Source organism: Panthera uncia, chromosome D2 (assembly GCF_023721935.1).
Source record: "Panthera uncia isolate 11264 chromosome D2, Puncia_PCG_1.0, whole genome shotgun sequence".
Lineage (NCBI taxonomy): Eukaryota > Metazoa > Chordata > Mammalia > Carnivora > Felidae > Panthera > Panthera uncia.
Window position 1 is genome coordinate 53522070 of NC_064818.1, and position 24238 is coordinate 53546307.

The following is a 24238-nucleotide window of genomic DNA, read 5'->3' on the forward strand; positions in this document are numbered from 1 at the left end:
GGGTGTGTTAGAATCTCTGTATGTCTATGGGTGTGTGTTCCACATGGAAGAAAGGTGAACTATGGGTCTTCTGTTACAGGACCCCAAAAGACTAAAAGTAGTATGAACTCAAAGATTCAAATAAATGATAAAATAGACTTGAGGGGTTCATGTAATGCAGCAAAATTCAGAAGCCTTGAGGCCCTGAAGAATGTTTTAAGTCTATGGCACCCTACTTTGAGCTGCCATGTGAGATGTTTTGTTCATGACTTTACAACTTGATAATTTCGGAAGGAGAAACAATGAACACACTTGGTTCCCACAGCCTGATGACCACCCTGCTTTGTCTCTGCAGTCCTGGAGGGGTTTCCTTCCTAGGTGAGAAGAGGCTGTTCACCTGCACTGGGCTTGGAAGATTATTGCCTCTGTCCCTGAGACAAGTCACAAAAGAGACAGCATGCCAAGCTCTTGTACTAGGAGCCCTTTGGGAATGAGGACACCGGAGCTGTGTGGCACATGCCAAGAGCTCCTTCTGGGCTGGTTTTCAAAGGCTCCTGAAGTCAATGGAATTTGCACAGGGTTGAGCTTACTTCCTACAGAGGCTCACCCTAGGGCTCCACTATAATTTGAGCTCCCTGCTCGACAGGCACAGAAAACTGTAAGGTATGGAAGGACAGTGAGGCAAAAGCATCAGAGGAAAGGGAGATGAAAGCCAGATAGCAGAAAGGGAGTGATAGCTCAAAAATAGCCTGGAGGAAGAAAGATGTGGGAAACAGATGTAAAAAAAAAAAACAAACAAACAATGGAGCAGTTGAAGCAGACAGGCGAGGTGTAGGACACATTCAGAAAATGTCCAACATCCATCGTCAAAGAAACCAGAGCATTTTATGTAGATGTGCCCATGTTAACTCAGGAAATGGTGAGAATACTCAGCTTTAACACTGGGTAGCTTCAGTTGTAGAATTAGACGGTTTAGGGCTTTAAGTCTATATAGTGTTCTAAGTGTTGAGATTATGGATAATTCTTACTTCTTTCTTTTTTTTTTTTTATTTCCCCCAATATTTTTCAAATACAGATAGTTTTTTAAATGGAAAATTCCAGTTAAAAGTATTTGTGAGGTTTTAAGGATACGATAAAACGAAGAAAAACATTTGAAGATGTGAGGTATTAAAATAGACATTTGAATTCAGAAAACATTACTTTCAACACTTAGCAAAAGAACTTGCTCAAATAAACAGATTTTTATCAATTTCATTGCTGTAACTAAGCTATTGTTTCTAAAATACATGAATGCCTCTAAATAAGTCTTCGTATCTATGTAAAGCCATAGAACCGTGTCTGGCAAGTCATATGTCTCCAAACAGGCAGGTTTGGGGCGTGTAGACGACAGCCTTGCCCCAAAGACACTGGCTCAAAATCTCAGGTCCTTCCTGCTTGTTGCAAAGCCAAGGCCACTTTATTTAGAAACCCGAGTTTCATATTCACAATTGCTTTATAAGTAGTCAAAGCAAATTAGAAATACACTTATGTACAAATCCTTAATTAAAATAGCTTTGAGAGGACATACTCATCCTTCAGAATAATACAGGTTTACCTTCACAAACAGTTGAAGCGTTCTGTTGAGGCGTAAGTGGAGTCTATTAAAAAAAAATAGGCAAGGATATTCACTACGGTGGGATGTGGAAATAAATGTCAAAGCAACATTATTAAAATAAGTACTTGGGGAGGGCATTTCTTTGATGCATAGCTATTGTTTCAGTCACAAGAACAACAATAAAAAGCACCCAGTTCCCAGCCCAACATCTGCAATAAGCAGCAATGGACTAGAAGTATATCACGGAAGGGGCAGTGTCGCCCTGGTGTAGGGACTTCCGTGCCCTGTCAACAAGGCTCACGGATGCCGTGACCCCCAGTAGCTGCTGGCCAGTAGCTCTTGCACAGAGGGAAGTGGCCTCTGGCTCTGGTCTTAGGGCCCCACCTCCGTGTTTGCTAAATGACTGCAGATGTCAGGTTACAGAGTAGGCACTAGGTCAAGGGGGGCTTCCTCAGACAGTGGGCTGGCCCAGGTTCCCCACATTCTGGCCAGAATCCAAGTGTAGTCGGGCCTGTGTGTGCCTGATACACCATTAGCCCCCAGGCCGGCAGATGGAAAGCAGACACAGGCGCTCCCCATGGGGAAGGCAGATGTCAGGGGAGGAAGGGAGCCCGGCTGCCACCTTGGATCTGCTGCTCACACTCGGTGAAGCCCCCCCCCCCCCCCCGCCCCTCCTGCCCCCGGGGCTAAGTGAGGATGAGCTCCTCCCATGCAGCCTCTTCCCTGGCTAACTGAGGAAGCTAAATTTCTCTTGGAGCATCTGGGCGGCAACTTCAGTTGCTAAAATTGCTGTGTTCACCTTAGCTGGAAGCACTGTCAACTTTAAATAAGGGAATAAGAATAAGCATGGCAGGAAATATGAAACACATTTAAATGCAAAATTAACTTACTGTCTTCAGTGGGGTAGCTGGTTTTTTCCTGGAGGATAAAAAGAGATTGGGCTTTGTTAAAACATAACAAAGATAAAGTGGAGCTGACTGCTTATCATTCACTCTCCAATTTAAGCTAGAATAATAAACATGATATGAGTGTGTTGGGAGACTATCCTTCAAGGGCAGAGGGGGATGGAATGGGGATTTAGTCCTGATCCTCCCAGCTTCAGATAGAGTCCGCTGACAGATGGCTAAGAGTTAACTGGGGATAAACGGGAGCGCCAGTTGCCAGGGAGTCAGGATAGCTGAGTTCTTGTTCCAGTTCCGCTGCTGATTACTCTGTGACCTCAGGCCTCTTTCCCTCGCCTGTGAGGCTGGTTGCAGCTTTAGTTTCCTTGTCCGTAAAATGAGGACTAGACTCGGTATTTTCAAAGTATGGACACAGAGACCTCCCATCCTCCAAGGGTAAGCTCGGGCTACAGCGTATGGACACGAGTGGAGATAGGATGGCCCAGCAGGTGGAACCGCAGCCAGCACCCCTCCTTGCCCACTGCTGTCCTGCCTCAGGTGACTATTCTCTACTAGACACTTACCTAGGATTTCATCCCAAACAGAGAAATCGAAGACCAACACAAGTGTGAAAACCACTGTGATTTGTGGTCCTGAAGGGGCTTGTCTCAGCTTGGTTCCGGTAGAGATTATAATCGAATATTGTAAGAGTGTATACTTCTTTTCTGTGTTTAAAGACTGTCACCTCCTCTCTCTCTCTCTCTCTCTCTCCTTCTCTGTCTCTCTCTCTTTGTTTTTGGCTCAGAGCTGGAAGATGGGGGGACGGACACTAACAATTCCCAAGTGCCTGTCTCTGGGTTAGGCTTTTCATGTTACTTAAACCTCACAGTGACCTTTTAAAATGGATATTATTGTTGCATTTTGGAGATTAGGAAGCTGAGGCTCCGAGAGACTGAGTAATGTGCCCAAAGTGATAAAACTCAGGCAAGGGAGAAATTTTGGTCAATAAACCTTTGAACCTAAGAATTTCTTTGCTTTCCACAGAGGCGGAATCAAGATTATAATCATGCAGGCCAGCTTTGTACATATTTAAGCGGGCTTTTAAAATAACCTATTGAATCAATATAAAATTATGGGGGTCACTGTTTGTGATATTAATACGTTACAGCACCTAACAGTTTACAAAGCTCTTTTACATTCAATAAGAAAGTATTACTCTCTTATCTCACCTTTGAAAGGAACCTCGGCAGTATGGCCTTTGATGGAACAATCCAGTGTGTGCTGTTGGGTGTACACGTGTTTGTTTACATATCGTTAACTACTCGAAAGAGAAGTGGAGGAGTAGAAAGCAAAGATGAAACCTGCTCACGGGTCTCAAAATTATTCAGGCGCTGGAGCTTCTGTCTTTCGGAACACAGGTCAATGAACTCAAGACTTAACTAAGAATTTAGGGGAGGAAAGACTGCTGGTTCTTTATTTCAGCAGGAGACCCGTAGTCTGACTTGCACGCCAGGGGAGTGGAGGAGGAGAACAGGGCAGTGGGGCTTGTTTTCCACACCCTTCAGGAACACACCTACTGTAACGTGAGGTGCACCTGTATCTGAGCCTGGGCCGCTGTGGTCCTCTGGAGGGAAATAGCAGAAAAAGCCCCGCGTCCCCCTGGGGTTCTCAGGCAGGACCGCTCTGTGGATTCCAGGAGGCCCTGCCCACAGCAGTGGTGGAGAGCGTCCACTCACATCTCGCAGAGCTGCTTCTCCACAGCAGGTACTCACCCGGCCCGGGGCATTGGGGACGGCGCAGCAGGAGAAGGTGACTTGGCGTCCCAGGTCCCGCTGTTACGACCTGCACAAACATACACACAGGTTAGTCTCCGAGTCCTGAACCTGGGGCTGACGGTCACAGTGAGGCTGGCCTTTCCAGCAGGCTCAGAGATGTAGGCACATTTTTGGTTTTTTTCAGTTAAGCATGTATAGGGGGTTACACAGAAGCTATTGGGGAAAGCCTATAGGCAAAGGTGATGAAATATCTAAATGATGGCAATTTATAAGCTCAGAACCAGAATGAGAAGTAGGGACTCCATCCTAATATTTCTAAATGACCTTCTCTTCCATGGCACAAGCACAGAACCCCTGATTCTGTGGGCCCAGTGAAAGCCCCACAGTGTTCCTACAGGAAGGAGCCAAGAGCTCATACCTGCATCTATATACACACACACTGCACAGATGTGCACACCAGCAGTGCCTAGGGACAAAGTGACAGACCCACCACTCCCACTACGAGCCCATATGCACTGTTCATTCGCAATCACACCGACATACACCATATACACCTCACATTCACAGGCTGTTCATTCATCTCTGAATTCTCAGGCCTTTTTGCCCGTTGCACAGACAGATTGAGACAAGTAACAAGCTACTGCCTAATCGCATCTTCCAGAGTCACAGAAGGGACCCAGCGGGCCTCGTCTGCTGCACCGCACTGCCCTCCCGCTACCTAAGGCAGGGGGCAGATGGTCATGAGGGAGGAACGGAGACAGGCAGAGCTTCACCACCAGGACAGAGCAGGCCAGGATGGAGAGAGCCAGACATCAAGCCAGCTCCCCTCCGCGTCTCCCGGCTGCCTTCTCTCAGGCTGATGCTCACCTGCCTGGGCGTCACGGCCCAGTGAGACAAAAGCGCTTTATTGACTTAAAGTGAACCGAATACGCATTTTGTTAAGAAACGACTACATTTCTAAGCCCACAGTTCCTACTGGACCTACAGGGGATGCTCTGGAAATATAGGTTGGACCTGCCCTCAGTATGTATTATTTTAGTTTGCGAGATAAAGCACATATCGGTGAGTGCTGAGGCAGTAATCGCCTACTAAGAATTACTGAGAACCTGGTACGTGAAGAGCACTGTGTCAGGGGTTGTGGAAGAGGTGAAGACGCAGAGATGGGCCTGTGCCCCCTCGGAATTTGCAACATGAGGACATACGCCCGCCATGCCGCTTCACCTCACAGGACCACCTACGCCAAACACAAAAAAGAAAAAGGCCTCCACAGGCATGAAAAATAGAGATCATAAAGCTCATTCTCATGTAGTTTAGAGAGAGAGAGGCCTTCAGGCTTTCACTTAGAGCCCATCCACTCCTCTTCTACACACAGTCCTTACACAGAACTAGTTTCCACGAAGGCCCGGAACGGCCCTCCACAGGACTCTCACTTACATGTTAACCCAATCTTGATGTGACTTTTAAGAACTTTTGCAAAAGAGACTATGTTCAGAATTTTTACCATTTCATATGACAATAAACTGAGATGCCATCTGAATATGAAGTGTGAGTCCAAGTGTGTTTCACTGGTTGGTGAACCAACCAAATGGATGTTGTCCTTCAAATTCTCAATACCTGACTGATGCTATTAAAATACCCTTGGCTACTCATAGATCTTGATGGAGGGTTTCAGGGACAGAGGGGGAAAAATGCTCGTCCGAAAAGTAAGGAAATAGAAAGAAGGTCTGAGTCAGAATTTCCTCCCTGGGGTTTTCCCTCTCTTTCGATGCCAAAGGCTCATCTGGCCTGGGGTACATTGTTGTCATATTTTTACTGCCTGGCTTCTCTACGGAGCTTCCTTCCCTTCACATCTTCAAACAGTCTGCCAACATGTCCCTTCCCCTGTCCTGGCTCATAAATAACTTCTGCTATCAGAGAGGGAGGAGCATGCCGCCTTCCCCTGTGGTGGTACCATAAGTGCCGGTGGGAAACCCATGGTCTCACACCAGGACAGGGTTCTAGTTATTTCTTTGCCACCAGATGGGCTGGGTGACCTCTTACAAGTCACTGCGTTTCAGTCTCCCCCACTGTGAAATGGGGACACAAGCACGACCGTACCTACCTCACAGTTATTGTGGTAAGACGAGAGGGGAACCTGGAAAATGTAAAGAATTCGCCAAATATAAACTAATATTTCTGGAAAGGGACTGAAAGTATTTGAGGTAAAAACATTACGCTAAGTGAAAAGAGCCAGAGGGAGAAGGCTTCCTACTATATGACTCCAGCTATATGAGATGTTCAGAAAAGGCCAATCTACAGCAACAGGAAGCAGATCAGTGGTTGCCTGGGGCTGGGGGTGGGAAGAACATTCACCAAAAATGGGCATAAAGGATCTTTTGGAGTTGGTGTGGGCAAGGAGATTTTCTACAACTGGATTGTAGTGATGGTTAAAAAACTCTGTAAATGTAATGATTTATAAAAAATACTGCAGTATACTGTTGGTGGGAATGCAGACTGGTGCGGCCACTCTGGAAAACAATGTGGAGTTTCCTCATAAAATTAAAAATAGATCTACCCTATGACCCAGCAATAGCACTGCTACGAATTTATCCAAGGGATATGGGAGTGCTGATCATAGAGGCACATGCACCCCAATGTTTATAGCAGTGCTATCAACAACAGCCAAAATATGGAAAGAGCCCAAATGTGCATCGACTAATGAGTGGATAAAGAAGATGTGGTTTATATATACAATGGAATACTATTTGGCAATGGGAAAGAATGAAATCCTGCCATTTGCAACAACATGGATGGAACCGGAAGGTATTATGCTAAGTGAAATAAGTCAGAGAAAGACAGATATCATATGTTTACACTCATATGTGGAACTTGAGAAACTTAACAGAAGTTAAGAGGAAGGGAAGGGGAAAAAATAGTTTCAAACAGAGAGGGAGGCAAACCATAAGAGATTCTTAAATATAGAGAACAAACTGAGGCTTGATGAGGGGGCAGGGGAGAGGGGAAAATGGGAGATGGGCATTGAGGAGGGCACTTGTTGGGATGAGCACTGGGTGTTGTATGTATGCGATGAATCATGGGAATCTCCCCCCGAAACCAAGAGCAGAGTGTATACATTGTATGTTAGCTACCTTGACAACAAATTATATTTAAAAAAAAATAATAATAAATAAATAAAGTGACTGAAAATAGAAAAAAATCCTGCAGTATACATGTAAAACAAGTGAGTGTTATAATATGTAAATTATAACTCACAAAGGTCAGTAAATATGATTACTGCTATTTTTGTTTTAGCATCTCGTTACCAACCACCACAGTATCTCCAGGTGCTGGGCATTGCTGGGCACTGCGGGTACTTTCAATGTGCCATCTCGAAGCATCACATAACATCACATGGAGCAAATGGAGGCTCAGAGAGGTTAAGTGGCAGGGCTGGGCTTGAAAAGCAAGGCTACCTGAGTTTCAAGCCAGGTGGGTACCTTTCCTCTCTGGCCAATGCCTCCTAGTGTTACTGTGGGCTCTGATCTGGCAGGTCGGATTCACTTGCTGTTTCTCCTTTACTTGAGGAAAGATTGGTGAAACTGAGTGGTGCTTTTGTGGGAAGATGCAGAATGGATGTCCTATTTCATAGACCGGCTCTCTGCTGCTCTGGGCCTGAGGTCAGACCTAAGGGCATGCTGGGGGGGGGGGGGACAACCTGGTCCCCTCTTTGTGACCAGGATCCTTGCTTTCTGGTGAAGCCAAATTCTTGGCTGGAATACTCCAGAGGAGAAATTGGAAATGCGACAGAGGGAGAGGTGTCCAAAAGCATAATGATAAGAAAAAAAAATCAGCTTTGTTTTCATTGTATTGAGCAAAAAATGATGTTAATGTTTGCATGGCTGGTGCTTACCAAAGTTCTCGACTAGGAAAATGACTTACTCTCAGTTTTTCCTTCTACCACATGTATTTTATGTATCATCCTCTCTTTGGTTCTACATACAATGTTGGTAAGTTTTCTTTTCTTTTCTTTTCTTTTCTTTTCTTTTCTTTTCATGTTTATTTATTTTTGAGAGAGACAGAGACAGAATGCGAGTGGGTTGGGGCAGAGAGAGAGGGAGACACAGAATCTGAAGCAGGCTCCAGGCTCCCAGCTGTCAGCACAGAGCCCGAGGCGGGGCTCGAACCCACGAGCTGCGAGATCATGACCTGAACTGAAGCCAGATGCTCAACCGACTGAGCCACCCAGGCGCCCCAACGTTGGCAAGTTTTCTTATCCTTAACAATCCCAATGTTGGCACCGTAAGCCCTCGGGATTTCCAACTCTTTCCTAGCTGTTCTAGAAATCCTGGTATTATTAGTGGGGCTTGCACACCAGCTGGAGCATCGCTTACTCTCAGGCCCTGTATGAGCTCTTACCAAATAAAGAGATTTAATTTAACAATTTCAGAACAGTTTGGCTTACAGGTAACGTTCAACTTGCATATTAACAGGGGATCGTAAATTCCCCAAACTCCTTCCCTATCTTAGGAAATTAGCAGATAGATCCCTTTTTAAATGCTACTTACTTAGAGGAAGTTCAGAAGTGCATCCCCTGTCTACCCTCTTCTGACAAAAGCTGCAAATCAGCCAGGGGGTGCACAGCTGTCTTCTAAATCACGTTTAGAAATAAATCACTAAAAAATGTCAGTCTTTCAGTTTGTTTAGACCAGTGGTTCTTAACTAGGAATACTTTGTCCCTCCTGCCCCCGGGACATTTGGCCATGTCTGGAGACACCTTAGCTTATCACTACTGGGGAGATGATGTTATTGGCACCTATTTGGGGCAGAGGTGGCCAAGGATGTTGCTAAACATCTCACGTGCACAGGGCAGTTAGGACAACAAAGAATGATCTAGCCCTAAATACCAACTGTGTGGAGGCTGAGACACTCTGATGCAGGGTAAAACTTTATGCAGAAAGAAAGAAACAACTGTTCCCTGGGATGTGTACAGGGCACTCCGCCAGACTGGTCACAAATTAAGACATGCTAAACAAAGGATTCCAAAGAATGGTAATAATAATAACAAAGAGCTCTCACTTTATGAATGGGATTCATATACGTTTACTCGACTTAATTTTCATGCTCCCTTAGGCATAGGTGCCATTTTCTCCTCCCAAGTTTTCAGAGGAGAAAACTAAGAAACGTACAGATTGCTTAGCTTGTTTGAAGTCTGGCACCTGGCGCAAGTCGGAATCCAGATCTGAGCCCTCTGGCTTTGGAGTCTGTGCTGTCCTGAAGCTGTGCTTCTCTGTATGGAGCATCGAGTAGAGGGAGACATTGCCCCTGCACCTAATTCACGGTGTGATCCTCGCCAAGTACCTTCTTAGCCATCAAAGAGCCAAAAGCAGCATCCATTAGCAGAGGCAACTATCATGGCGCGGACAGAAATACCAGTCGAAGCCTTAGCATTTTCATGATGCCTATCTGGGCATTATCCGTAGTCTTCAAAGGCTAGTGGACAGTTATACAGAGACACAGGCAAGTAGTCTGAACATTCCTTTTATAAAAATCATCTCTGAAAACTGCTGTTTGCAAACTCAGAAACTCATTCTAACTGTTCAGGTTTCGTCCCTCCCAAATTATCTCACTTCCTTCCTCTTCCTGTACTTCCTCCCGTCCGTGTCCACCAGTCACATAACCAGGAAATTATTTTCTTGTTCAGGTTTGGTTTCTTCTGGTGCCTCTAGTATTAAAATACAGCTATACTAGATTAATGGAAAACAAATGAATAAAACTGGCAGCATTTGGAGGCATTCAGAAACTCATCTCAGTGACTAAGGAGAGAGCCAAAAGGCAAGGGTATGGCTAAGTGGACGCTCGAACACAGGAGACAGAAGGTATGAAGTGACAAAGTAAAGGAAGCCTAGACTAAGGTAGTGGCAACAAAAACAGAAGAGCAAATTCAAGAAAAAGAAATGACAGACTTTGGAAAGAACACAGGCCCTCAGGCATGTGACCTGGAGGCCGACATGCACAGAGGAACAGGGCCATCCTAAGGGCAGAGAGCTGATGAAGGCATTGAGCTTGAGGCCCTGGGTATGTCAAGTTGTTCAGAAGAGAAATTAGGTCAAAGCTGCACACCACAGGGCGCCTGCGTGGCTCAGTCAGTTAAGCATCTGGCTTCGGCTCAGGTCGTGATCTCACAGTTTGTGGGTTTGAGCCCCGCATCAGGCTCTCTGCTGTCAGCGCAGAGCCCACTTTGGATCCTCTGTCTCCCTCTCTCTGCCCCTCCACCTCCCTCTCTCTCTCTTTCTCTCTCTCTTTCCCTTCTCTCAAAAATAAACATTTTTAAAAAGCTTGTTTATAGTTAAAAAGTTGCACACCAGAGAATTATTGGCTTGGACAAGAGAACTGAGGCCAGAAGAATGGATGGACCCCAAAGAAGTGAAAGAGAATATTCTTTCCCAAGCATGTGCTGTGTGCCAGGCACCGCATTAAAGATTTCCTGGGCAATTCCAGAATTCTCCTGTCACAGGGCAGGGGCTATTATCTCCATTTACGGAGGAGAAAATCTGAAGATTGGAGAGGCAAAGGACAGGCCCAAAGTGGTACAGCTGGTAACTGGGAGCACCGGGATTCCAACCCACGTCTGTCTGGTCCCAAACCCAAGCTTTTAACCACCACAATATTCTGAAAGAAGAGTGGAGGGCTGAGGACTGAACAGTGAAGACACCCTCAGTCAGGGGAGGGGGAAAGAAGGAGCCAGAAAAGTACCCAAAGAAGTAGGAGAAAAGCCAGGACTGTCTAACAGAGGCCTTGGGATATGGGGGAGAGGGCCCCTCAACATAGGTGCTACGAGACAGTGGACGAGGATGAGCCCAAGGCCTTCTGTCACAATTTATGAAGAAATTTGGAAACACAAGCGATTATTTCTTAATACTTGATCTGAGTTGTTTATGTTGTTTGGAATAGATTTAAAAACCAACCCCCCAGATGCAATCGTTTCACACACACACACAAACACACACACACACACACACACACACACACAAAGCATCGAATCACACCTATACTTTACCTGACGCTGTCCCAGGAGGAGAGGCTGGCTTCGATGCGTTATTTGGTTTCGTAGATCTATTCACCGTGGGAGCTTAAACACACAAATACATGCATATATATATATATATATATATATATATATATATAACAATGATAAATACAGTTTGCTGAGGGAGATTCACACTTATGGAAAAATGCATCGTGGGAACGATGGGTCAGACCAGGAAATTTGTAAAGAACAGGAAACACAACTGTTAAACACACAAGCCGTGAAAAGAAGCCTTCTCCGAAGAAGCATCTTTAGAGTAAATGTATTAATGATTAAGGGAATAATCAATCTCTTGGATTCTGTGGGGTTTGGGGGCGCATTTTAATATCTATTTGTGGTTTCATGGTGATGGGTAGCTCAGGAGGGCCTTCAAGTTGCTGGCAATATTTGGGGAGTGCAGGAAGGGGTTGCTACAGAATGGCAGAGTAAAAACAGAGAATGACCACTTTGGACTCATTTATCAGGTGAGTAATGTTACTTGAAGAGGCATCATGTTCTCCACAGTGACTCGCTCCAGAGTCAACACACCCCGCTCTGCTCTCGGTCCAGGGGTATGTGGCACCGGCTTCTAAAGATCACTTGTAATGGCACCTGTTACACCACGGAAGGCTTACAAACAAAACGTTTCTCATCGCTTGGGATAGCACTACATGTAAAGAGTCGGGCATATCTCGCTCCTTCTTCAGTCCTCTGCAGAAACTGTTCCGGTGCCATATTCGTGAGGCCAACACGGTGGCCTGCGGCTTTGTGAGGATTCAGTTTTATGAGAAATCCATTCTACGTGAGGACAGTTAAATAAGAACCTAGCTGCCTTCATAACTGGAGATGGGAGTATGACAGGGTGGAAGGGCATGGGGGACCAAGGGCGGGACAGAGGTGGGTCTCTCCCTGATGCCTCTGCTCGGCCCCCACGGAAGGCAGATGTCGTGACCACAGAGGAGAGAGGCCTGGGCCCAGACTTTCTGTCCCCCCTGTTGGTGCTTGTCACCAGACAGCCTCGCGTGCCCCCATCCACCGCAAAAAGCTTAAAACTGCAAACGCTTGCCTTTTTCAGCTGGGAGTGAACTGCTTTCTGTGGGATGAATGTAGTTTTCGTCTTCATCCTCCAGAGGAACCACATAATCAGCCTGGAAGAAGTACGGAAACGAGTGAGAAGGAGGCTGTACATTCCACGTTCATCGTCTGGGGAGGAAGGATTTTGAAAATACCTTTGTTGAGACAGAATTCACACACCATTAAATTCCCCTTTGTAAAGTGTATAGTTGGGTGGTTTTTAGTATATTCGCAGAGTGTGCAAGCATCACCCTAATCTAATTCGAGAACATTTTCATCCCCCCAAACAGGAGCCCTGTGCTCATTAGTCACTTCTCATCCATCCCTTCCCGGACCCAGTCAACCACTGATCTACCTTCTGTCTCTAAGAGCTGCCCATTCTGGGCACTGCCTAGAAATGGAGTCACACGACAGATAGTCTTTTGTGACTTCTTTCATACAGCATAGTAATTTCCGGTTTCAACCACGTATCATGTGTCAGTCTTTCACTCACTTGTATGGCCAAATGATAGTCCGTTATATGAATATAACACATTTTGATTATTCAGGTGGACCTTTGGGTTGTTTTCACTTTCCGGCTTTTATGAATAATGGTGCTGTGGACATTGGTGTGCGTCTTTGTGTTGATGTACGTTTCTCTCGGGAATATACCCAGCGGTGGAATTGCTGGGTCGTACAGTAGCTCTGTGTTTAAGTCTGGGGAACTGCCAGACTGTTTGTCAAAGTGCCTGTACCCTCTTCCTTCCCACCAGCAGTGTGTGAGCGCTCCTATTTCTCCGCATCCTCACCGACACTTGTGACTGTCCGCCTTTTGGAATAGAACCATCCTGAGATGTGAAGTGGTATCTAATTATGGCTTTGACTCGCATTTCCCTGATGGCTCATGAGGTCGAGCCTCTTTTTGAGCGCTTACTGCCCCTTTTTATAGCTTCTTTAGGCAAAAGTCTACTCGACTCCTTTGCCTATTTTTAATTGGGTTGTCTGTCTTTTTTATTATTGGGTTTATTATTGGGTTGGGTTCTTTAAATGCTCTAGATAGAAACCTCTTATCAAATACATAATTTGCAAAACTGTTCTCCCATTTTGTAGGTTGTTCTTATTTCTTGGTGGTGTCACTTGTAGCACAAAAGCTTTACATTTTGAAGCCCATTTTAACTAAGTTTTCTGTTGTTGCTTCTGCTTTTTTTTTTTTTTTTCCAACGTTTTTTATTTATTTTTGGGACAGAGAGAGACAGAGCATGAACGGGGGAGGGGCAGAGAGAGAGGGAGACACAGAATCGGAAACAGGCTCCAGGCTCCGAGCCATCAGCCCAGAGCCTGACGCGGGGCTCGAACTCACGGACCGCGAGATCGTGACCTGGCTAAAGTCGGACGCTTAACCGACTGCACCACCCAGGCGCCCCTGTTGCTTCTGCTTTTGGTGATGTATCTAAGATACTACTGCCTAATGCAAGGTTGTAGGGATTTATACCTTTGTTCTCTTCTAAGAATATTATAGTTTTAGCCCTTACCTTTAGGCCTATGATCTATTTTTGGTTACTTTTTGTCTATCATATGACGGGGGCCACTCTTATGTTTTCGTATGTGGATATACGGGTCTCCTAGCACATTTTTTTAAAAAAACAATTCTTGGGGCACCTGGGTGGCTCAGTCGGTTAAGCGTCTGACTTCGGCTCAGGTCATGATCTCGCAGTCCGCGAGTTCGAGCCCCGTGTCGGGCTCTGTGCTGACAGCTCAGAGCCTGGAGCCTGCTTCAGATTCTGTGTCTCCCTTTCTCTCTGACCCTCCCCCGTTCATGCTCTGTCTCTCTCTGTCTCAGAAATAAATAAAACGTTAAAAAAAAAAAAATTAAAAAAACAATTCTTTCCCCACCGAATGGTCATGGCAACCTTGTCAATGATCAATTGACCAGAAAATGAGGGGAGGAAGTGATTTTATGCTGACATGAAGCAAATGAGATGATCAGATCCCAAATGTGGTTTTTACCACCCATCTGGGGGGTAGCCAAGGAGGATACCAGGAGAAACAAAAACCAAACATTTACTGAGCACTTACTGCCAGGAACTCATCTGAGTACTCTACACGTGTTATTTCACTCAATCCTTAGAACCACCCAATAATATAGGTGCTACAATCGGCTGCATTTCAAGATGAAGAAACTTGAAGAAACTGAGGCCCAGAGAAGTGAAGTAGCTGGCTCACGTCCTCTTAGGTAAAAAGTAGAAGAGCTGGGGTTCAAGTATCAGTTCAAGGATCGAGCGCCCATACTCTTATCCACTACATTCTAGGACCTTCCTGCCTTCCCCTTCTCTTTCTGTCTTATTTCTACCCTCTCTTCATAATTGCTATTTCTCATCTCTTTCTTCACCTCCACACCTGGCCTCTGTGACCTCGGACAAGTTCTTCAACCCCTTTGCGCCTCATCTGTACCATTTCCTTATCTGTAAAATGGGGAGATAATAGTACAGATTTCGTAGCGTTCTTGGGATTGTTTAATGGGATAAATACAAAGTGCTCCGAACACCAGTGGACACCTAGCACTCAAGTGACGGCCGCTCGTGTCATTAGGGCACAGGTGCTTCTTCCTCCCATGTTTTGCTCCCTCCCCAGCTCTCTGGTTAGCCTGTGCCCCATACTTTTCCTGTAACCTGTACAGCAGAGCTAAGTATTTTTAGTTATTTATGCTTGTGCTTGACTTCTTCTTTTCCTATCTAATGGTTCAGCCAGATCTTAATGTTGGCCTATTTTTTTCGCTTTTAACCTCTTTCTTATCTTGACTGTCCATCTGCCCATTCCAGAATGCAGCCGCCTCCGTACTTCTCCTTTTCCCACTGGTTCAAACTTGCCTGAGCCACCTCCACAAGGCTACTATTAGCAAAACTCTGCCTCTCCCCACGGGGGTCCGCTGTCAGCTATTCACAGAAATGGAGAGCCTTATATAACACACACGGTATTCATTTGTATGCTGTGTCTGAATTTATATCTTCATATAGATTTGCCAAGCACTGAAAGAATTCACAGTGAGCCCCTAACAGCTGGTCTCTGCATCTTGTCCCCTGCTCGGCTTCCTCCTGCCACCCTCTTCTCACCCCAAAAGGTCAGCATCACCTCTCAGACAGACAGACAGACAGAGGACTGGCAAACCTCCTTTCTCTCTCTGTCAGCTGACTTTCTGACTTAAACTTAAACTGTCCCTAGAGTAAAGTCATAAAGTAAAACGCTTCCAGAGGCAGGCAGGGAGACATGGGGACGTGTGCAGAGGAAGGGCATGTTCATGCCTTGGACGAGTGGTGGGGACTATGACCAATGGAAACAAGGTCAGGGATTCACAGCTGAGCCGGAGGACTGCCATGAGGCTCAGCGGCTTTGAGGCCATGACTGGCCCAGTGTTGCCCAGGCTTTCAGTTTTCAGGAGAAACTAGAAAATTGGATTTTGTAAAGAATCTAGAATATGCTAGAAAGGAACATACGACACAGGGAATCCTTCTATGGGTGAGGCACTGTAGTTAGTGCTGTTCTAACACTAAATCCTTAAAATAATCTGAAGAGATTAAAAACCGAGGCTCAGAGAGGTTATCTGGCTCGCCCAAAGTCACACAGCTAATACGGGTCAAAGCAGGAATTTGGGCCTAAATGCCGCCACTATTTTATTTAAAAGTTTCCCTTGGGGTGCCTGGGTGGCTCAGTCAGTTGAGCGTCCGACTTTGGCTCAGGTCATGATCTCGCTGTTCGTGGGTTCGAGCCCCCCATCAGGCCCTGTGCTGACAGCTCAGAGCCTGGAGCCTGCTTCGGATTCTGTGTCTCCCTCTCTCTATGCTCCTCCCCTGCTTACACCCTGTCTCTCTCTCAAGAAAACTAAAGATAAAAAAAAAAAAAAGTAAAGTTTCTCTTTTCCCTCCCCTGCTGGGCTATAAATTATATCAAGGTGGAAATGAAGGTGTTTTTACAACATATTTATACACTATAGGTTTTATCACCTCTAGGCATTTAGAAACAAGTCATTTCTTCAAAAGCTGCAGTAAGATTATGGTTAGAAGTTGCCTTTATTGTGATTTCGTTTCTGAGTTCTGGTATAGGGTTGTTCTGATGGCTAAGTTCGAGGGCTTCACTTTGCCCTTATTTACAATGCGCGGACCTCTGGGAGCCACAACATATTAGGCCTTATCAGTCATTCCTACAACAGTCTGAATGAGTTTACCGGTTAGTTTTCAAATAGGAGCAATTCCATAGGGAATAAGACGTATAAAAAGCTGGGTGCTGCCAGAGGGGAGATTGATGAGTGAAACCCAGAGTCGAGTCCTGGACAATCTGCAAAGGTGGGTCCCTGGGTAGCGGCAGCTGAGGGAAAAGGGGGTGAGAGGCAAGGGCTGCCAGCGGGAAGTGAGGTGTGGGCTCCTATGCACGTTGTGTGGGGTCTCTGACGACTAGGGTCTCTGTTATTTGTCCTCCCGCACTCCTGTGCACCTTGCAAGAGAAATGTGGAGAAGTGGAGAGGAGGCAGGGCAGAGAAGCAAAGGAGAGTAAAGATAGAGAAATTTATGGAGGAAGGAGAAGATTCACAGGAAACCCCCGAAGAGGCTAATCAGAGGGGCACAGATCCAGTGCTGGTATCACCCATACGCGCTGGGAATGAACGTGCTTAAACTAAGGCCATACACGCCTTTTTTAGAGAAGAAAACCTTTGGGATTAACGGTGGGGAGTTAGAGGGGTGGGCGAGGAGGAGGAAGGCATGTCAGACGCCAGACGGTCCTGGCCGGTCCCCCTTCCCCCTGCATCCTGCCTTCCACTCGGACTGGGAAGCCTTCAGGACAGATTTAGGTTACCTCATCCTCAAGGTCTTTGGGTTTGGGTGGGACTTGAGGTTTCTGAAGAGAAGTCAGGGCCGGCAGAGTGGAGGTCAGCCTTGTCTTTGCCGAAGGCCAGTTGGGCTTACTTGGAAGTGTCTTGCTGAAGGGCGGAGACTGCCTCTGGCTTGATCGATTGTCTTGAAAGGAACAATGACAAAACAGAAAATGAGAGGGGGGCTCTGGACCATTCCCTGCACCCAAGTAGAAAACCACGCACATCTTTGTAGTCGCCAACAATTATTCCAGGCAGTCCTTAAAAGCGTAAAATGACATGTTAGGCAAAAATTTTCAATTGCCTGTTCCTTACATTACACTCTCCCACGAGAATGACGGCTACAGGACTCAGAAGAGCCTACGGCGCTGCACTTTGCCAGACAGAGTGGATGGCTGACCTTGGCAGCAGGGAGGCCCGAGAGGGGTGTGCTCCTCGAAGGTTCCCTTTGCTCTATGAACCCTTAAGGGCAGTGACTCTCAATCCTCCTTACACAGAAGAACCACCTGGGGAACTTCAAGAAAATGGTAAGGCCCAGGCCCCACCCCAGACATACTGGGAAGAACTTGTGAGGAAGGTCTTGGCATTAATAGTTTCAAGTCTCCCAGGTTATTCTTTTTTTATTATTATTGTTTAAAAAATTTTTTAATGTTTATTTTCGAGAGACAGAGAGAGAGTGAACGGAGGAGAGGCACAGAGAGGGGGGGACACAGAATCCGAAGCAGGCTCCAGCCTCTGAGCTGTCAGCATAGAGCCCAACGTGGGGCTCCAAATCACAAAATGGGAGATCGTGACCTGAGCCGAAGTCGGGCGCTTAACCGACTGAGCCACCCAGGCGCCCCTCTCTCAGGTTATCCTAAGGTGGATTCAGGGTTGCAGCTACTCATCTGAGTGAACGCACACATTCTTCCTCTCAATGATTTCCCTTCCATCATGGAGGGCCCCTGAGTTACCCCTTGTCGGGAACTGTCCTCGGCATGTGTCAGGGAAGGAACACAAGCCCCAAAGCCAAATGGCCCTGAGTTGGGTCCTTTGCTCTGCCCCTCACTGGCTGAGCTCTGTTTGGGCTAGTTATTCATTATCCAGCCTCTCTGGGACTCACATTCCTCATTTGTTTTGTTTTAAACATTTTATTTATTTATTTTGAGAATGGGGGCAGAGAAAGAGGGGGAGAGAATCCCAAGCAGGTTCCATGCCATCAGTGCAGAGCCTGATGTGGGGCTCGATCTCACAAACCTTGAGATCATGAGCTGAGCCCAGATCAAGAGTCAGAGGCTTAGAAGACTGAGCCACCCAGGCACCCCCACATTCCTCATTTGGAAAGTGAGGATCATAACATCCACCTGAGAGGGCCACTGTAGGGACTGGGAAGAAAGCAGTGCAAGCTGTGGGAGCAGTGCCTGGCAGAGTGGATGACTAATCCATAGGACCAATACGGCGATGTGACATGGCCGAGGCGTTAGGCAACAGGGAGTCTGCTCAGTGGAATCTGAGCACGTTGCAGACTGATACGCTGTAGGGAAAGCTTAGCACAGGAGGAACCTGGCATGTCCCCATCCTGGGAGCAGCCCAGGCACTCACACTGGCTTCTGCCCCACCTTAACTTCATGAGGCTGCCCCCCGCCCCCACCACCTGGCCGCCAGGCCCACCCCCTGCTCTCCCCCCCCCCCCCCACCCCCAAGCGCACCACCACCCCCCCCCCCCGGTGCCAGCTCCTGCCCTGTCCAAGGTGTGCCGTTCGCTTCACATTGGATGTCTCCTTGGAAGGCTCCCTCTGGGTGTTGTGGTCGGGCTGGGGCTCCGGGTCAGCCACTTTGCTGTGCCCATAACTCTGTCAGGGTTTCTAGTTTTATTTGCAGCTCTTAGAGTTTGCTGGGATTTCTTAATGTAAGATCTAAGCCCATCAAAAGTAGCAAAATACACAAGACAGGCTTTGAAGAGCGTGGCCGCGAATGAGCCACTGCGCCCCCTCCCCTTAATTGCAGTTTGCTGGCCTATAAAATGGGCCTAATGCAGCCCCTTCCTTCCCAGGGTTCTGTTGCTTGAGCAAGGTCACAAATCTGGTGAGCCAGGGCTTCGGGGGCTGAGAAGCCCAGCGTGCGTCCCAGCTCTGCCACTCCCCAAAGCGGTTCACTCCTCCGAACCTCACTTTCCTCCTTCGTAAAGTGAGGACGGATGCCTCTTCCGTAAGCTTCTCGAGAGGGTGAAGTAGGCCACGACTATGAAGCACGACGCTGTGAGCTACAAACACTCCGGGAGTGTGTCTGTCTTGCTTGCTGTTGAAAGCTCCGGGCTCAGCGTAGCTGTGGCACACAGTAGGTGCTCAACAGGTGAGTTGTGGCATGAAGCAAGGGTCCATGCTCAGTGCCCCGGGAGGAGGCAGTTAACGGCAGTGATAATGGACACAGAGTCCTCTACACGTAAGGGCTCTCTGTACAAATGCTGGCGTCACCGTGATCATCACAGACACACTCCCCTCCACGCCTCTGCTGAACTTAGTCGCCTGCAACCCAGGCTTCTTCCTGGGGGACAGTAAGAGTCACACTCAGGTCTGGAGGCGACACCTGAGCTGTGCCCATTTAACCTACAGCTGATTCCACACTTAGAGCTCCTCACCCACCTCCACTCCCAGCTGAAAACCCACAGTCTAGACTCAGAGTGTGGGCTGCCTGCGTAGGGGTGGGCATGAAGGAACGGGGGCATTGGCAGATACTGGGATCCCTGAAGATCATCCTCGTTCTGCACAGACGTCGCAAAAGAAATTCCAGAACCTTGTGTGCGGGAAACCCCAAAAGAAGCAGGTACTAACCTCAGGGCTGATTTCTCATGGGATTATCTGGAGTTGGGCTGGGGTGGGGCGAGGGTAACCATCAGGGTGTGCACCTTTTGTCTTTTACCCGTTTTTACCCTTGGAGACTTGGGAAGGGATAGCTTTCCCCCTCCCCCAGGCAAACGTTCCATCTGGGGCTCCCTGGCTTGTGAGTGAGCAGATGACCCACGTGGGGGTGGCCAGGGTGGGAGGCACTCAGCGTCCTGCCAGCCCGGCTCGACCCCCCTCCCCCATGCCTGGCAGGCTGGGCGCCCAGGGTCTGGGGGTGTGTGTGGCTGCCTCACCTATGTACTCGCCCCTGGTGAAGGGCAGGGCTGGGTGAACGGTTCTCGTCTCCTGCTCGGCGGGCGGCGGCTCGTAACTGTCGTCCCCGGTCTCTTCCGCGGGGAGCACGTACATCTCCGAGTCCGAGTGCTCGTCCGGGTGTTCATAGTCGCTGTCCTGCAAATGCACACCGAATGCTCAGTGCCCTGTCTGCGCTCAGCCATCGCGACAGCTCTGGCGTTAGGAGGCGGGAGCTGCTCCCCCAGCGTAGGGACCAGAGAGCGAGGCTTGGAAGGGTTGGCTAAGCAAGGTTGGGCAGCCATCAGAGGCAAAGCTGGGGTTGAGGCCGGGCCTTTCTGCCTCCAGAATTTATCACCTGAACCACTATCCTGGGGGAGCATGTGGGCCATTTAACAGGAAGGGTGGCTGAAACTCTGTGTGTCTGCAAAGAAGAACAGTCGGAGATAAAATACATTTTTAGAAGACAGAAAAAGGACGCAATAAAATAGAATAACCAATAGGTTTTGTTTATCATGAATGCTGACGGTTGAGGAAAAAGATTAATATGGAAAGGGTAAAGGTTTGCATAGAATATACAGATACCTTTGAGGAGATGAGGTGTGTGTGTGTGTGTGTGTGTGTGTTTTAATAGAGCTGATAAGCTGCAGGGGCTAGGCTTCCACCTGACCCGGAGTCCATTCTCTTTCTTTTTGTTTTTCTTGTTTTAAAGATAAATTTTAGCTAAGTCTTCACTGAAATGATCGAATATTGAATATTCAATATGTATGGGAAATACATTCACACAGCAATAGTTCAAAAGGATGTCAAGTCTCCTTCCCAGGCTCTCAGTTCTTCTCCCCAGAGGTGCAGTTCCTAGTTTCTTGTGCATTTTGTTCAGAGATCGCTTAGGTATACTACACCCATATGTATATTCCCGTGCAGGAAATATCTGATCCAAGACTTCAGAGGTCTTCTGTCCACACGGCCTGACACACTGCGTGATTCGTACATGAGCTTCCAATGAATGCATGATGCACTTGCCTTTCGGCCTGTCTCCTTCCACCTGCAATCGCACAACACCGACGCAGGTACAGTGTGACACAAACACAGTGGTTCCTTCATTGCTGTCTCCTCGGGGCCTGTGGCAGGGACCAGCACAGGACAGGAGCGCAGTATGGATGAGCGAGTGAGTGAGGACCACTTTCCTCCTGAGTCTGTAGGGACATGGAGGAGAGGACAGGAGAGGGAGAGGGTGAATACCAGGAGAGGGAGAGAGAAAGGCGGCTGAAAAGGGAACTTTTCCCAAGGTGGTGGAGGAGAATTGGGAGAGAATAGAAGGAAGGAGGAGCTCAAGGAGGGTCCTTGTCCTTGTCCTAAAGCAGAAGAGTCAGGAAGGGACAGGGAGCGGGGAGGTAAGAGAAGTCTTGTAGGGGGATTTTCCCAAACCCCTGTTTCAGTAACAGCAGACAGCGAGGCTCAATAATCCTTCCTGACCGTGAATATGAAATTAAGGTGAATAGAATAATGGGAATGATAACGAATATTTTAACATTTCTATGTACTGCATACCTCAGTTACCCTTTACCAGTATCATATGAGAGAAACTGAGGCATGAGGAGTTGAATAATTTGGGGCTGTTCTGTGTTCTGAAGAAGTAGTGACTGTTCTCAAACAGGCGGCCTGGAAGGTGGAGTGAGAGCAGAAAAGCAGCCCGAGGCAAGAACCCGGCTCTGAAAGTCTCATCTAGCCAGCCTGAAGTGGTCGGGGCCCCTCCTCATCCTGGGCAACCAAAAGGCCGTCTCTGTGGCTGCAGCATCCCAGGGAGACAGCAGTTAACGCGCTGAGAAACGGGTGCTTCATAACCATCTGGAAAGTGAAAGAATCAGTAGGCGCCCAGACGCCTGTGCCTGGGAGGGGGAGATAGTTCAGACGGCCCACTTTGTCTCAGTTTTCATCGGAGCAGGCACCGTGCTTCCCAAGACTTGATCACCTGGAGGCTAGGGAGCAGTGTGCCTCCTGGGAAGGACACAGGGGTCTTCACAGCCCCTTGGGCAGAGCAGCCTGACTGAGAGGACCAGGCTGGCCGAAGAGGCAGAGGAGGTTGAGGAGGGGCGCCTCTGTGTCAGCTGCTCTTGGCAGGCCAACGCTGACACGGGGCTGCCCATCAGACTGTAACGCCCCTGAGGACTGGGCTGCGACCTCAAGAGCAATGGGAGGAGGGGTTCTACCTCGGCTGCAGGAAAGGCCTTCCTGAGAAGGAGACGTTTAAGCCAAGCCTGAAGGACAAGAAGGAGCAGAGCAAATGAGGGAGAATGGGGACACCCTTTGGTTTCTCCTCTCTTCCCTCTTCCTTCGTCTGCCCAAGGTCCATGAGTCAAATTGCCAAGCAGGCATGACCTTGACCTGCTGTGAGACTAAGGGCAGATCTGTGCATCTGGGCCGTAATGGACAAGGCCCTGCTGGGGGTGGTGGTGCAAGGAAGGCCGGACAGGTCCACAGGGGCTGGATTTCATCTGGCCTGGAGGCCACAAGCCTGGATTTCATTCTGTGTACAATGGGAATCCAATAAGGTCAAAATAATTGTGAGTGAATGTTTACTCAATCTTTATTACGGCAGGTATCTTAATTCTTTGCTTGTTTGGCTTTGGGACATGAGTCACACTCTCCTCTCCAGGCTGACTCTATTTGTATTTTCTAAGTCCCTACCATGTGCTCTTTTTCTCCAGCCTGCGAGCTCCATTTTCTTGATTTCCCTGTGGTTGTGGACCAGCTCTCAGCTTTGCTTCAGACGTGGCTGGGCGCGTGCGGCCAGCAGGCGGCGCAGCTGCAGCGCTTCGGAGGGACCAGCGGCTGCCGGGCCCTGGGAGGAACTCCACACCCAGCTGACCTGCAGAGAACCCCTGTCATCCCCTCTTTTTTACAAATCTTCGCTCTGCAGTTGAGAAGGGAGATACTCCTGTCTCATGATACGTTGAATATACTCCAGGTGGTGTACACTGTGTGGATGGAGCTGGGCTCAGACTCAGTTCTGGGCACTGGATTGAAGTCCTGGGCTCTCATTACACTGGCCACTGAGTAACTGAATTTCTGTGTGCAAGTCCTTTTCATTCTCTTAGCTTTGGTTTCCTTATCTGTAAAATGGGGTGTGTGGTTGTGTGGAGGCCCTCTTGGATCCTGTCCAGATAAAACAAGTGTAGAGTGCAGCAGGCTAACATTCTGGATGAATTCGATACAAATGAGGAATAAGTGTTACAAAAAAGTTTTTAGGCTGTCTTGTCCCTACAAGACTTCACCCAAGAGAGCAGTGAGCACTGGGGCCCTGTGGGCTACAGAGCCACCTTGGAGAGGTTGACAGTTAATTCTGACACATCACCTTCCGTATCATCACGGCCAGGTCCCTTGCTCAGTCTGTGGCCCCCAGCATGTGCTACTGTCCTCTTGGTCACTGCAAGCACCTTAGAGTTTAAAAGCCGGGTTTTGAGACCTGAGGGCTTGGGTTGGAATTTTGGAACTGCAAGTTACTTAAACTCTCCATGCCTTGGTTTCTTTACCTGTAGAATGAGCAGGGCTGATGTTCACAATGTTTGACAACTAGCATGGCTCAGGTCCCGACTTGGCCCTAAAGAGTGTCCCAGAGGCCCCCTGATGCGCCAGGCATTCACTCTTTGATGCTGGTTTTTGATGTTTGGCTCCTGGATAAGGCCCAGGCAGCGATGGGACACTGAGGAATTCAGGGCAGAGGAATTTGTCAACTGATATAGAAATATTTAAAAACATTCTAACGTATGTTTTGGCTGTGCTGGTTAGTACTCTGAATACCAGCACTGAAGACAGGGATAAGAATGCCTGCACACAGGGCTGTGGGGAGGATCACATGAGGTAATGCCGATGAAGAACTTAGCCTGGCACATGGGGGTGCTAGGTCAAGTCAGCCATCATGAGGTTCTTGCCGCCT

General features: G+C 47.8%; 1 protein-coding gene across 2 annotated transcripts in view; it reads right to left on the minus strand.

Moving 5' to 3' along the window:
* The window catches only part of BLNK (B cell linker), a 75159-nt gene that overhangs the window by 14255 nt on the left and 36666 nt on the right, over positions 1–24238 (minus strand). The window contains exons 5-12 of one of the 2 annotated variants that reach the window (XM_049646459.1): positions 20660–20725; positions 20304–20460; positions 17173–17333; positions 12341–12422; positions 11266–11337; positions 4227–4296; positions 2464–2491; positions 1574–1616 (exon numbers count right to left, since the gene is read on the minus strand). In XM_049646459.1, the coding sequence (XP_049502416.1) occupies positions 1574–1616; positions 2464–2491; positions 4227–4296; positions 11266–11337; positions 12341–12422; positions 17173–17333; positions 20304–20460; positions 20660–20725 (679 nt within the window). The remainder of the gene's footprint in view (positions 1–1573; positions 1617–2463; positions 2492–4226; positions 4297–11265; positions 11338–12340; positions 12423–17172; positions 17334–20303; positions 20461–20659; positions 20726–24238) is intronic. The other variant, XM_049646460.1, reaches the window with a different exon arrangement.